The sequence below is a fragment of the Mustela erminea genome, chromosome 13 (assembly GCF_009829155.1).
Source record: "Mustela erminea isolate mMusErm1 chromosome 13, mMusErm1.Pri, whole genome shotgun sequence".
Taxonomy (NCBI): domain Eukaryota; kingdom Metazoa; phylum Chordata; class Mammalia; order Carnivora; family Mustelidae; genus Mustela; species Mustela erminea.
The window spans coordinates 56,439,646-56,454,397 of NC_045626.1; the positions used below are offsets into that span (position 1 = coordinate 56,439,646).

The 14,752-nt window shown below is 45.9% G+C and overlaps 1 protein-coding gene across 9 annotated transcripts in view; it reads left to right on the forward strand.

The window, feature by feature from the left end:
* Positions 1 to 1,769: 1,769 nt before the first annotated feature.
* PTPRM (protein tyrosine phosphatase receptor type M) overlaps positions 1,770 to 14,752 on the forward strand; it is a 761,675-nt gene continuing 748,692 nt past the window's right edge. For 6 of the 9 annotated variants that reach the window (XM_032310611.1, XM_032310612.1, XM_032310613.1 and 3 more), the window contains exon 1: positions 1,770 to 2,359. In XM_032310611.1, the coding sequence (XP_032166502.1) occupies positions 2,287 to 2,359 (73 nt within the window). In that variant the 5' untranslated portion in view covers positions 1,770 to 2,286. The remainder of the gene's footprint in view (positions 2,360 to 14,752) is intronic. The other 3 variants (XM_032310619.1, XM_032310620.1, XM_032310622.1) reach the window with 1 other exon arrangement.

Consider the following 14,752-nt stretch of genomic DNA (forward strand, 5'->3'; position numbering starts at 1 on the left):
TGGCCTTAATAGATATTTGCTGAACGAATTAATGTAGTTTGCAAAGGAAATCCTACACTAATATTAACTTCACCCAATGTAAAAAAGTTACTCAGAAGGAAAGCAACTAGATTGACTTTTACCTCCTTATCCGGATGCTCCATGCATCTGCTAGCATAAAAGTTCCATTGGCCTTCAACAAAGGCAAAGTTAGGTTCCATCACAGTGCGCACATGCCTTTAATAAATGCAAAGCCCAGGATGCAGACTGGACCATCTCAGTTGCTGATCCTTTGAGGTATGCGGCTCCCTTCCTTCTTCCATAGGTCAACTGTTCATTTTGGGCTTAAAAATAAGGCTCAACAAGTACATATTTGTGAGACGTAGTAGGAGGATGTAAAATCATTAGGAAATAAATGATTAATATGGAGCCTTCTAAAGAGCACTTCTCCTAAGGATCCAGTGAGTGGAATTCCTGAAGAAAGGGGAGTTTGGGGTTGGGACACCAAATGCAAAAGTCCTCTAGCCCCTAAATTTGCCCTTAGAGGTTCTTGTCAGTTGGTTCCGGGGTTCTTTGGAAGCCACGTGGAGGTCAGCGTGGGATCGATGTACTTTGGGGGCCTTTAGAAGCCCTCAGTGGAAGCAGTGCAGGAGAGCTCTGGGGTACACCTGCATCGTGGGTTTGCCTTTTGGCCCGTGGCTTTGCCCGTGCTGGAACACGGTGTTATTTTCGTTAGTTACTTCTGTTTCCAGTTCCACCTCTTCCCAAGCCCCTCTATGGCGTTTACTTAGCTAGGAGTGGCGTCTCCAGCTGTTTGGGGCTGGCTCAGTGTGCTTACTCTCAGGGAGATAGAAGAATCACTTTTTTTTTTTCTTTTTGTAATTTGATAAAGCGAATCTCCTTACTGAAGCATCAGAAGCTTTTAAATTAATAAAATAGTCATCTCAAGCACAAAATGGTAAATTAAATATTTCAAGACGTGGTTTGATTCATTACCCACGCCTCCTCCACCTCCTCCTCTCCGGTTCCCTAACACTTGGCACCTCGTACAAAAATCACCGCTTAAGTCCAAAGCCTCGTTTCGGCGTGATCACCGCCTTCGGGGCATTGCCCGCGGCTCGCTCCGGCCCACGCGGGACAGCCTGGCGACTGCGGGGGCCCCCGGGGACGGGCGCGTTTGTGCCTAGGGGCCAGGCGGGCAGGCTAGCGCGCTGCAGGGTCGCGGCGCTCGCGGGCGCCCGCTCTGTCCCCGGCGCCTGCCAACTTCGCTGCGTCCGCGGCCCCTCGGAGCCTCCCCGATCTGCCCGCTCGCCTTCTCCGCGGCGGCCGGGGAGTGCTGGCCCTGCGACGCGGGGGCGCAACCGGCCCTGCTCGGCGACAGCGCGGTTCTGCGCCGGGGACCGAGCTGCTTGGCCGCGCCCGCGGGGCCCAAAGGCCGCGAGTCCCGCCCGCCGCTCGCACAAACTCCTAGCGGCTCGTGACCCGGGACAAACTTCTGGCTGAGGCGCAGCCCTCACACCGTCACCCTCCCGGAAGCCAGGCACGGAGCAGGAGACGCGGCTGGGAAAGGGAGGGAGGGAGGGAGAGGGTGGATACGGTGTCGCTGCTCCTCTCCGCGAGGGTGACGCCGCACGGGCGGCGGCGGTGGCGGCTGCCCCCAGTCGAGCTCCCTCCCCGAGGCGGCCGCGGCCAGCGAACGCCGGGGCGCGGGCCGGCGGGGCTGGGCGCTCACGCCCTCTAGCGGGCCGCGGCGGCGCCGGGCGGCCGTGACGTGGGCGCTCCCTTCAGCCGGCCTGCGGGGCACCGCCAGTCAGTCGGGGAGCAAGAGCCCCGCGCAGAGCCGGCGCGGGCTCGGCCATCGGCGCACCGCCGCCCCCGGGGCTGGGCTCGCGGCTGGCGGCGGAGAGGCTGCGGGCAGGACGCGCGCGCCCACCGCCACGGCCACGGCCACGGCCGGCGCCGGCGGCTCGGGTCCCGAGCAGGGGAAGGAGAGCGGCGGCGGGTGCAGGCGCCGGAACGGAGGGCGGATTTTGGCTCCGCGGGCGCGCCCTCCGCTCCCTCTCACAGCCGCGCCAGACGCCGAGTGGGGCAGGCGGCAGGGAAGGAGGACCCAGGACCCTCTCCCCGGGTCCCTGGAGCTGCCGGAGTTCGGACTTCTGCAACTGTTGACACTTGGGGTCTCCGGTTCTGTTTTTGGCTGTTTACCTTTCTCTTCTGGCTGCCTGGAAACCCAAGCTCCCGTCCGCCTTCTGCCCTCGCGCGCCCACCCAGCGCCGCCAGGGAGCGGCCCGGCGCGCACTCGGCACCATGAGGAGTCTTGGGACGTGCTTGGCGACTTTGGCCGGACTTTTGCTAACTGCGGCAGGGGAGACGTTTTCAGGTAGGTGGGACCGTTTGTGCCGCCGCCGGGGACGCGAGAGCCGGAGCGAGGGCCCGGGACGCCGGCAGCTCCCGGGCCTGGAGAGCCCGAGGCGGGCAGCGGGTCCGGGGCGGGGGCGCGGCGGGCCCCGCGCAGCTGCTGTCCGTTAGCCGGCTCTGGGCGAGGGGCCGGCGGGGAGGGCGGGCACCGGCGACTCGGGCGGCCTGAGCGGGCGAGCCGCGAGCACTAGATCCGAAGCCGGGACCGTAGTCTCGCCCCCGCCCCTCCGCGGCCTGGGCTCGCGTGCTTGGGGAGGACCGCTGCCACTCCGAGTCCCCGGCCGGCTCCTAGAGGAACAGCAGAAAACTTTGCTTGAAGTTCGGCGCCGCAGCCCCGGGCCGCCGAGCGTGGGCGCTGCGCGATCCTTATGACCCGGAGCAGCCGCCAGGCCGGGTCGCGGGTGCCCGGGTGTGCCCGCGGCGATCGTCTAGACCCGGCAGCAGCTCCAGTGGTGGCGTTCGCCCGGCGCCCTGCCCTTCCTGCCGCCGCCCCCAGGCCCTCGGGGCCGGTGACCCCGGCTTTTTCAGATCGTCGCGCCACAGCTCGGAAGAGCCTAGGCGGGCGTTCCTCGTCGGTCCCAGCGGGAGGACCCGGCAGCCTGGGAGGGAGCGTCTAGGCTCCCAGGCCCCGGGCCAAAGCGGCCTTGCACTCTCCGGGCCCCACCTACCCGCCCTCGGTCCCCCGCGGAGTGCAGCGGTCAGTGGCAACTTGTTAACCCAGACTCGCCGTCCCGGGTCCCAGGTGGGAAGGAGAGGGACTGTGCGTGCAAGTGTGAGCATGTGTATGTGTGTGGGTGCGCGCGCGTGTGTCTGCTAGCGGGCGCGGGGGCGTGCGGAGCCTGGAGGAGCCCCTCGCCGAGAGGACCTGTAAACCCCAGGGGTGGGGGTCTGGCGTGGGGCCCAGTGCCGCACCGTGTTACAGGGGTTACCTCTAGATTGTCAACGTGGATGCACGGCGGAGGCGTGCACATTTGTACAATTTCTTACATATATTAGTTTCATTAAGGTCCACGTATAACGGTGGTCCTGGGCTGCTTGTTTTAGTATGGAAAAGCCCACACTATTTGGCCATAAACTTGGGTTGCAAAATAGGTTTCTGTGCTTATTGGGGAGGATTGAGTAAGTTGGACCTTTTAAATATTTATTTATTTATTTAGACGAAGGGGCTTTTCACTGTCAAATGCATATTCAAAAAACATTGGAGACATTTGGCTGTCTGGTGTTTGGAAACGTACATTTTTACTTTCTTCGAGTCCTCTATACACAGAGCCACAGATGCCTGTGTCCTGCGTGTTGCTGAGCTGCAGGACTCTTGACCACAGTTGGCCGCAAAGATGAAAATGAGATTGGGGTTGGCAGTTTGCTCTGTACTGTGAAATGCAAACCGTCAACTTCAATAAAGAAGTACCTTTTCCCTAAGTTTAATATTTCCTTAACTGTCTGGTAATGGCATGTGCTCCAGAGGATTTAAAACAGGTACACTGCTGTCCGATATAAAATTGATGCAGATTTTGGCCTTCAGTCTTTCTTAGGAGCAGATTATGTAGTCAACTCACCAGTTTTAGAGACTTGTAACTCATTAGTGTTCGAAGCCAAGTTCGGGCCTTGGTGATGGTTTTCTCTTTATTAACATTCATAACCCCCTGCCTGGGATTTGTTTAAAGTTAAGCCTGTCAAGTAGGGTTTGGATGGATTTTTAAGTTGTGTGCAAGGGGATGGAAACAAATATTTATGTAGCTTATTTAAAGCACCAGTTCTTTGTCATTAAAAAGGATTTCAGCATTAGGTAGTACTGACCTGTGTCCTTGGGAAGGCTGATGTAAACTGTCAAACCCAAAGAGACTTTTACTAAAATTTAGCCATATTCTTTTCTTTTGGAGGAAATATATCATCCTATTTGTTTGTTATTATTCCATTAACTGGGGTGTGCTTTCCGAGTTATCCTGGTATGTTAGTAGGCAAAGGCGGAATGAAGCACGGTATCTGAGAGATTGTGTTGAAATGTTGAAATTGTAAATATTTGAAGTTGGCAAATTTTGTTTGTGCAACAGTCAGATATCTTGCTGGGCATTATGTTTTTTTCTCTCCACTTTACATTTTAGATAGTATAGGTGTGGGGCTCCTACTGCTTTGGAAAAGTCAGTTTCTTTGTGTATGTTGGGAAAGTTTTGATTTCTTATTTCTTATAAGTTTGACACATTTCTTTTTAGGATTCTTCTGGAAATGGAAATAATTGGCTACTTTTCACCTGACACACCTGATGTGATAATCAGTTTAGGGATAGAGGAGATGGATTGTAAGCCCCTTGAAGGCAAAGTTAGTATTTTTTTTTCCTTCTTGGTTCCCCCCAGAACACTTAGCATGGAGTCTTAGATCTAATAGGCAAGCACAGTTGGTTGAATAAAATGCTGATGTGAATGCCGATTATTTGCCAACATTCATATTGTACCTGAATTAAACTGACACAGAAGGGAGGGGGAGAGGGATGATTGTAGGAAGTTAGACTTGGCTGGCATTTCCCCGACTTTGAAATGAACATTTTTCACAAGGGGTTCTCCCAAAGGCCTAAATTATGAGATTTTATGTGATCGGTGCTTTTTTTTTTTTTTTTTTTTTTGTGCGACTGTGATTTATATACACGGGACTTTCCTCTTCCCCTTATGCAATGCTCTCAATCTCCTGTCCTCTTTGGGAAGGGTTTGGGATTTATATTGTTATTAATTAATCATTTCTGGAGATGGACTATAGGGAGTTTGGATTTCAGAGATCAGAAATAGAGTGTTAAACTTACTGGAAGAAAGAAAGAATTCAGTTTGTGGTTTATTTGGACTTTATTTACTATAAACATTTCATTTTAAAAACTGTTCTCTGTCTTTGCAATTTCTAATTTGTTAATATTCTGGGAATTTTTAATGCCAGTATTCTTATTGGAGGCTCACTTTCTGCCTTCTAGGCTTTTAATGGTCATTAAAATTAACTTTTGTTAAAAAGGAATCGAGGCGGACTCAAGGAAGTTAAATCATTTTACTTTTGTTTGAATTTCTCTTGTTCATGGTGAGAAGCCAAATAGCTGGCAAGTCATTCCTTTTTGACCCAATTTCTTAAAAGCCGAGTTGTAATATATATTATAGGACAAAGTGCTTAGTTTTACATTGTAATAGATCTGATGTGTTTTCTCTTAAGCAAACTTTGATTTGCAGAGATAGAAATACAAACAGGTTTGGCCTTTTGTTTCTTCCACAGTATTTGGAATAAATAAAATCTTAACATAACCTTGTGAATTTGGGACTCTTGTGGAAAAAAATTTATTTAAAAAATACGTTAAAGATATTTGTGGAAAGCAGGCAATATTGGAATAAAGTTTATAGTTTAGCTAGCAGTACTGTACTAGTATTTAATTTCTAAATTTTGGAAATTCTACGAGGGTTATGTCATATGTAAATGTTAGGGGAAGGTGGGTAAAGCTTGAAATCTATGTATTTTTTGCAACTTTTCTGTTACGTCTAAGTTACTTAAAAATACAAAATATTAAAGTACCCTTTACAAAAAGTGGGAATAGATTTATTTAGCAGTGTGATTTTTCTTTTCCAAGTAAGTATAGTCATGAAATTTTACATTTTTATGGTGCTTTAACTAGATTGATAATTCATATGATGAAAATGCTTCAAATTTAAATCAGTGAGCATGAAAGAAATATGCCAAGAAATTACTATAACATTTTTAGTGTTATGTGTATGTAGGGAAGTTTTTATTGCTTGAGCATAAGAAATTGTTCTGATCTGGAAAATTACAGGTTTTAGTCTCTCATGTTTCCAAAGGGTTATTATGCAGCTTTTTGGAAGTGAAGTTGCTTACATATCATGACATACGGGTAAGTGTGTATATAACTTGAGTAATTCTAAGAGAACTTTCCTTAATAAGTAATCTGAGCTATGCCTTCAGATTAAATAAACCATGTATGAAAGAAGCATAGCCTTAAGTTTTGGACAAATTGGTTTTAGAATTTAAGTTTTCTGTGTCGATTATATAGAAGTTGATGGCTTTATTTGAATTTTTCCATGATAGTTCTGTAGCAACTATAGTACATTGTAGAAACTGACAGCTTTTATGTGTCTCTTTGGTAGAGGGACTGTTTTGAATTCATTTCAGTTTTTGTTTCAGGATTTATTAAGTTTTCTAGAATGAGCATGTATCAATTAAATATCGTAAGACAGTTTTCAGCTAGGGGTCAGGCTTGTTAATAAGTAGTTACGTATTTTTTTTTTTTTTTTGGCAGTATAACATTTTTCTTAAGGGTGGTGGCTACCACACAATGCTCTTCAGTTTCATTCTGAGATTCTTCTCTTCAAAAACCAACTTTCCCATAAACTTTCTTAAGTTTTATATCTCAGTTATTATCTTTATGACTGTAACACATTAAAAAGTCTGTTTTGTAAGTGGGAAAAGGCTTAATGACTAATGTGTTTCAGACTCACTAGTGAAACACTTAAAAAGATGCAAAATCATATAAACCTTCCATCCTAAGAGGATGCAGCTTCTCGGGTTCCTAAAATCCTGCTAAAATCCTGCTGTGTTTGCCAGTTTCGTCATCAGGAAGCCCGAGCTTACTCTGTAGCTCTGAAAAACTCAGCAGAGAAAAATAAGGAGGGCTGGGGTTGGGTGGGAAGCAGGAAAGCTTTAGTCACCAACCTTGGGAATCTCTAGTACCCCCATCATGGTATGGAAGTGTGTGAAATGAATCAAAGAAAAAAGGCATGAGAAGAAAAGGGTTTTATGCTCAGGCATCAGTGATGTGAGTTCTGAGGTCCTAGCAGATGAGGGGCGCAGCACTTACACTCTCTTTGCTCTTAAGGATGGAACTATGGAAGGGAAAGGGGAGATAATGAGAAGAGACACATGTACCCGTAGTTGGTGCTGGCATCTCGCTCCTTAGTGGCTTTAGGTGGCTTTGGGGAGGGCCTGGGGTTATTGAGCCCCTATTGGTGGCAAGCTGTGTTCACACCTGTGCTTCTTAAAATTTAGCATGCCTAAGGATCCCCTGGAGTAGCCGTTCCTGGTGTTGATTTCTGGGGAGGAGCCCTGGTGATTCTGGAGTGGAAGGTTTATGGAGGGTCTCACAGTATCCCCAGGGAACCTTGGTTTGTGGCCAGGTTTGAGAAATGTGGATCTAAAAAACCAGTTCTGAAAGTGTCTTTGGACCAGCGGCATGAGCATCACTTGCCCTTGCCTCCCACCTACTGAATCTCAAACTGGAGGAAGGGAGAGGGGGAACTGGCCGCTGTCTGTGGGCGCTGTCTGTCTCAAGGGCATTCTGATGCTCGCAGGAGCTATTTTTCCGAAAGAACTGGGATCTTCATCAGGTGTGATCAGCCTCCCTTAATAAGAGTTGAAAGAGAACCAGGGGTAAAAATAGACTTTACATTTGTGCACTTATTAGTCTCCTGATGAACACAGCCAAAATTATGAACAGGCTGCTATGACTGTGTTACAGCTCAGCCTGTTAGGTGAAACCGCCAGTGTGACATTTCAAATAATAGTCTTATCTGGGGAAGATATTGGATCCAGCCAGTTGTAAAACTTAAATAGAAAAAGTTTCCTATAATTTTACTTACCACAACATAAAGTTTTAATTAAATTTTGCAGTAATGATTAGCATTTGGAAATTTCTCTGGGTGGATATTGTGTCTAGAAGATACTTGTTTTGTTGTAATAAGTGCATAGCCCAGTGTGCCTACAAAATAATGCCTTTAGTTCAAGTAAACACTTATAGAATACTGTTTGTAAAGCCCTTTTATAGGGGAGCATTGGGGTGGTAGTGGGCAAAGTTAAGAATGATACAGTTACAATGCTCTGTGTATTGATTAAAAGTTTCAAAATCCACTGCCATAGAAACAAAGACTTTGTTAGGAGAGAAGTGGAAATTAATGTACAAGAAATTTGAAATTTTGTGGAAATGTGAAACTGTGCCTTTGGAAATGAACTCAACTTCCCGATGGAAAATAAAAGGTTTTCTTTATACCTCGCTTTGGCGTACTGCTGATGCATATCCTAAAATAGAGCCTTGTATTTCTGTTATTCACAAAAGACAGCCATTGCCATCTCTGTCATGTCACACCCCAGGTAAATAAAAGCAATCATGAGGTTATTGAACAGATTGATCTGGGAAAAATTGTCATCACACTTTCAGAGAATCAAGTCACAGAGTAATTCCCACAGAGGCAGGCTGGCCTGCTTCCTGCTGCCATCAGAAGCTGATCACTAGGGGTAGCTGCACCCTTAAACCCACCTGCCTAAGCCAGGAGAGGCACAGCCTTACCTGCGGAAGGCTTCCAGCGCTCATTTCTTTAGAGCAGAAGGAAGGCATACTGTTCAGTGCACCTTCAGTCACTTCCCCATGCCTCTGACTCTTCTCTGTAAAGTTAAACTCTTGAGTGGAAGTGGTAGTTCCCCTAGTCATCATTTTAGGTGGTTGTAGTTCAGCACTGACCCAAAAGCAACTTTAAATTTACCCATGATAATCTTTCTCGTTTCTTTCTTCTTTTTTGCTGTGTCTGTTGCTGCCGTTCTATATATACCAGTGGAGCTAGAAGTAGTATATATCTGCCAAGTAAGTAAGAGTTCATGTTGACCTCTGGGCCCTTCCCGATCAGGCCTTTTGGCAAGAGGCCAGAGAAGGCAGTGGGATGAAGAGCCACAGGCAGGTGTGTGACGTCGGTAGGAAGCGGCTGGTGTACTGTGCTTACATCTGCAAGAGATTCCTCTTGTGGCGTTGTCAGTTTCGGGATACTGTTCAGGAGGAAGTCATTACAATTAGCAGTGGAAATCTGATGCCGTTAATTTTCCTGCTTAAAACACAGAAGATGAACACGTCATTAAAAACTTTGTATCTGAAACCCCGGTGCTCGAAGCAAGGGGAGGGAGGAAGACCTGATGGTAGGCAGTGTCACTCCGTTTATATCTGGGGTTGATGGGGAAGGCTGGGACGTGGAATGCCAGAACAGTGGCTACAGCATGGGAGGGAGAGGATGGGTAAGAGCAGACTTGTCAGGCACTTGTCAAAACAGATGTGTTTTTGGAATCTTCCTTGGAGGAAAAGGCCACCGTTTAACAGATTGATTTATTTCAGAATACAACAGCCTAAGCAGAAGCGAAGCATTTACTTTTTATGGGCTGCAAAGCATAAAAGCTTATAGAGCACGGGTTTGTTTTCAGATGGGTGAATATTCATTTTGATCTCGTTCCTATTCAATATGCAGAACGCAGATTTATTGCATACAAGGAGAAGAATGTGTTTTAGTTTGCATTACCCCGGAAGTCAGGGGCCCCACTGCCTCTCCCGGCTTCCTGCTGTGGAATCCAGGGCAGGTTCACAGGTAGACTTCTGGCAGCAGGAGGCAGGGAATTGGATCACACCCTGTTTGCAGTCTGTGTTTGATGGTCCTGTTTGATCTCTCTTCTCAGTTGCAGTATTTTGAGCAACTGTAAATCATATCCCAACCACATGCTTGAAATGACTCATTGTATATTCTCTAGATATAAAAGTATAAAGTGGCCTAAAACAGTCCATTTGCAATAAATACCTGATGGGGCATCTGGGTAGCTTAAGCACCAAACACTTGATTTCGGCTCAGGTCATAATCTCAGGGTTGGGAGATCAAGCCCCACTTTGGGCTCTGTTCTAGGTGCAGAACCTGCTTAATGCAGAGAAAGAGAAGCCCTCCTGCTTGTTGGTGGGAATGCCAGCTGGTGCAGCTACTCTGGAAAACAGTATAGAGGTTCCTCACAATGTTAAAAATAGAGCCAACTATCGGGCGCCTGGGTGGCTCAGTGGGTTAAGCCGCTGCCTTCGGCTCAGGTCATGATCTCAGGGTCCTGGGATCGAGGCCCGCATCGGGCTCTCTGCTCAGCAGAGAGCCTGCTTCCCTCTCTCTCTCTCTGCCTGCCTCTCCATCTACTTGGGATTTCTCTCTGTCAAATAAATAAATAAAATCTTTAAAAAAAAAAAAAATAGAGCCAACTATCGCACTACTAGGCATTTATTCAAAGGAGACAAACATAGTGATTTGAAGGGTCACATGCACCCCAATGCTAAAGATGAGGTTATATATATATAAAATGGAATATTACTCAACCATCAAAAGAATGGAATCTCGCCATTTGTCATGATGTTGATGGGACTAGAGGGTATTATGCTCTGTGAAATAAGTCAGAGAAAGACAAATACCGCATGATCTTACTCATATTTGGAATTTAAGAAACAAAGCTGATGAACATAGAGGAAGGGAAAGAAAAAATAAGATAAAAACAGAGAAAGAGACAAACCATAAGAGACTCTTCACTATAAGGGATAAACGGGGTTGTGGGAGGGGAAGGAATTGGTGGAATGGATAGGGGTAACTGGGTGATGGGAAGTAAGGAGGGCTTGTGATGTGATGAGCACGGCGTGTTATATGCAACTGATGAAATTCTACCTCTGAAACTAATAACACACTGTATGTTAGCTAACTTGAATTTAAATAATACTAATAAAAAGAATTGAAACTGTTTTGACATTGAAATAAATGACTTCATAAAGGAGAGAGAGAAAAAAAGATTCTCTCCCTCTCTTCTTCCCTCACCCTCCTCCCTTTCTGAAAAAAGAAAATAAATAAATACTGATGATATATAAAATAAAAATCAAATTACTGAGCAATGTATAGCGTGTCTTAATTACTTAATAATATATTTGTTGAATGAATACAGAAGTCAAGTTCCCTTAGGGAGGAAAAATATCAAAGTACTTCTGCTTACTGCTTTTTTCTTTTTTTTCTATCAAGTTTGACTTCTTAAAGCATTTAGAATAATGTTAATAATAGGCCCAGGCTGTAGGTTTTGTGCTTGGTACCCTTTGCAATTTATAGGCATGTAGATATTCAGCTGCTAAATTTCAAGGAAAAGGCATTACTTTTTGTTACTTAAACATATAAAAGCAAGCCTGTGATTTTGTCATGTGTAATAGAAACATACTAATCAGTTAATGTTATAAAGCAAAATTTTGCTAAAAATGGAATTTATTATGTGGTAGGTTTATCATGACTCTAGGGGGATTTGCTTTTAGTCACTGGTAAAGTAAGAGAACTATGGCATCACCAGTAAGAAGGTTCCATAACAGAGAGTAATATATATTATCCCTGCTGGGTTAATTTCTGATTCAGAATGAAATTAGTTATCCCTACACAGAGCTCATGCTCTCCCATGAACATCTGGCTCATCTTCCTGGTTCCTTTTTCATTCAGTGTGGTACATGGTCACGTGACGATTCTTCATGAAAAGTGGTCACTCTGACAACAGCCTCATAAACTGTGTTCTCTGCTTCTTTGACTCTCAAAATCTAGACCACTGAACAGGGTGTGGAATCTCCCCAGTTATCCATGGGCGTTGTGTCCTGTGCGTAAGTGATGGGGCTTCTTGTCTGATATCTTTTATCAGTTAACTGTTCATCCCATTGGCTTCTTAGGGAGCCCCTCCCTCTTCTTTCAGGGCTGCTAGGTGGGCTGGGAGCCACTGTGCAGGCTTATCCAGAATCCTGTGTTGCTGACCCTTGGAAGGTTTGGTGGCAGTGGGTGTTGCCCAGTCACAGAAGGAATTGGACAGCTGGAGGATGTTAAGGCTCTGACGTCAACTCCAGGTTCCCTGGGGTTTCGAAAGAAGAGCAGAGCCCCCCCAGGGGGCAGATCAGGCGCTCCTGATTTTGCAACAAAGCTTCTGAATAGCCTCTTGGCCTTGGGTATGTTATTTACTTTTTCTGAGTTTTGTTTTCTAGTAAAGTACCTTGTAAGATTATTGTAAAGGCTAACCAATGCCCTGATGTTAGGAGAGCTCTTGGGGTGACAGGGTTGTGTCTGTTCAGCATGAAGAAGAGAGGGGATTGGCCATTCCTGCAGCCAGTGTGAACCCACTGTCGTTGTAAGTCAGAAAGAGCTGATATTGACTGTTTCATATGGTTCAAGCTAATAGACCCCCTTTCTGGGTCCAGGACATTGATACCTGTGGTGTCTGGAAGCTATAGGAGGACATTTGTGCCGATGTGGTTGTACACATATATATGTTATAGATACATGGCCAATATTATGCTTTAAAAGAGAAAAAATAATTGAAAATAGCAAAATGATCCCCTAAGAATTGATACCATGCAAAGCCTGTAGTAGTCAGTAGCATGGAAGGTGGTGTGTTCATACGTGCCTTAAAGTCAGTCTTGTGAGCCTCTAGTCCTCACAGTCTTGGTCCCACAGACGTGCCAAGTCAGAATCTCTGGGAGGGGCCACTGAAGCTGGTCAGGAAACATCCAGATAATCATGATGTTTGTAAACTTTGAAAGACTGTTCGTTAAAAAAAAGTCGCCGTGGCTCTGAGACCATGTCCTTTGGAGAACTTATCACATCTTCTCTGATTAGTGTTAAGGAAGCATCCAAAGATCAGCATGTGGATTTTTAGACCAAATTATTAACTGACCAAAGAGTATTTCTTTTATGAAGCAGAGGCTTTCTAGTGTCAGAAGAGAGTGAATTATGAAACAAGGCATTTTATTTTAACTTGGCTGTTCTGTACCCATCTTTTAACTTGGTGACCTCTAGTAAATTTGCTATTTGTCTGGAATTTTTAGGATATAATAAAAGAATAAAGACATTTCAGGGTAATCAGAACATGATGACTTTAGATCTTCAAATTTGCAGCTCTGAGCTGCATTTGGGGATGACTCACTCATAGAAGAAGATGAGACAAGATGGCATGGGGAGTGATATTTCCCAGTACGTATTGCTTTATCTCCTGTTCATCGAAACATGGACACTGTAGAATAATTGATCTTCGGGGCCCCATAAGGGGCCCAGAAGCTTGGCATTTTGATTGTAGTAGTTCCTAAAAGACTCACAAACCTCAAAATGGGCATATCAGTCTGTTAAGGCACTTGAAATTTCTACCAGCTCATCATTTTGACCAAGGAAGAAAGGTGCTTGTTGAAATGTCATGTCTGGGAGAGGTGGCTCATTAAGTCATCTTAATATGACATCCTCAACTAGCTGTCACCTTGATAAGTTGACATATCCTTAGATGTCAGATTTCTTACTCGTAAAAATGAAGACGTTGGATTCAGGGATCTACAGGGTCTCTCCAATCGCTTGAAGAGTATGAGGCTTGTCATCTTAGTTCATATTAATTTGTGAGGTAGCGTGGTGTTGAGAGGGTGAGACCTGGATCAATGGGTTATTTTTTGATGGGGGAGGATGGGAGAAATGTCTAGAACATTGGGTCCAATCCAAGAGAGTGCCTGACAGAGCATGAAGTTGCTTGTTAAAAGGAAGTTGAAGGGGGAGGACTGAGCGATTTTAAGATGCTTCCCACATTTGCCGTAGGCTGCCTCTGCACAAACGAAGCCCTTTTCCTCCATACCTGAGAATGTATCTGCCATTCGCAGGGGCCGCCAACGGCTATGTGGCAACTAGGTTGAAGGCTGTGATTTTCTACCTCAGTTGTGGCCACAGAGCTAGGCCTTATTTCAGGGGATTGGAATCGATAGTTATAAGTGATAGCCATGCACTGAGCACTAATTATGTGTGAGGTACCATGCTGAGAGGATATGATATTTTCAAACCCATGGCCGCACAGTAGCTGATAAAATTTGACTATGAAAAATTGACGGAAGCTTTGGGAGGAGAGTCTGTCTCCGTTTCTAACAAAGCCAGGTCATCTGAGCGAGGGAGATGGGCACCATGTGTCTTCCCTCCCCATACACACAGGTGCGGAGCTACTTTTTCCTGATTTATGCTTTGATTTGATGCCATCCGTCTGTATTGAGGTGTGCTCAATGCAGAAGCATTTCAGATGGAGTGCTGTGTCTGTTAGAAGGACGTTGAGTGGTGTTTCAGTACATGATCTAGAATCTTTATAATGGCCGCCTGGGGAGATTTCCTTCTGGATCTTAAGTTCCAGGAGCTGTGGACTTAGTTTTTTCCATTGGAAATAATGAATTATATAACCCATCAAGTTTTCTTCTCCATGTTGGCTGTTAGAAAGCCAGATTCAAAAGCGTGTTCTGTCATAGTGAGAGCTTTTTTGAATGGAAAACTTCAGTCAAGGCTGGCCTTCATCAAACAGAGTCTTTGTTGGCTCTGGGAACAGAGAAGATGGTGGGAGGCACAGCTGGTCCCAGGGGCTCAACATGGCCATTGGGATTTGGAATCTTCTTCTCTAAGCATCTTTCCTCTTTATGTGGTATCTTTAAGGGGTCATAGGCTGAAGCCTCCAGCTCCAAGCCCAGTGGGAAGAGAGATCCTGTGCCCCAAAGGGACACACCCCTTCTGCTAGTGAGCTTGCTTGG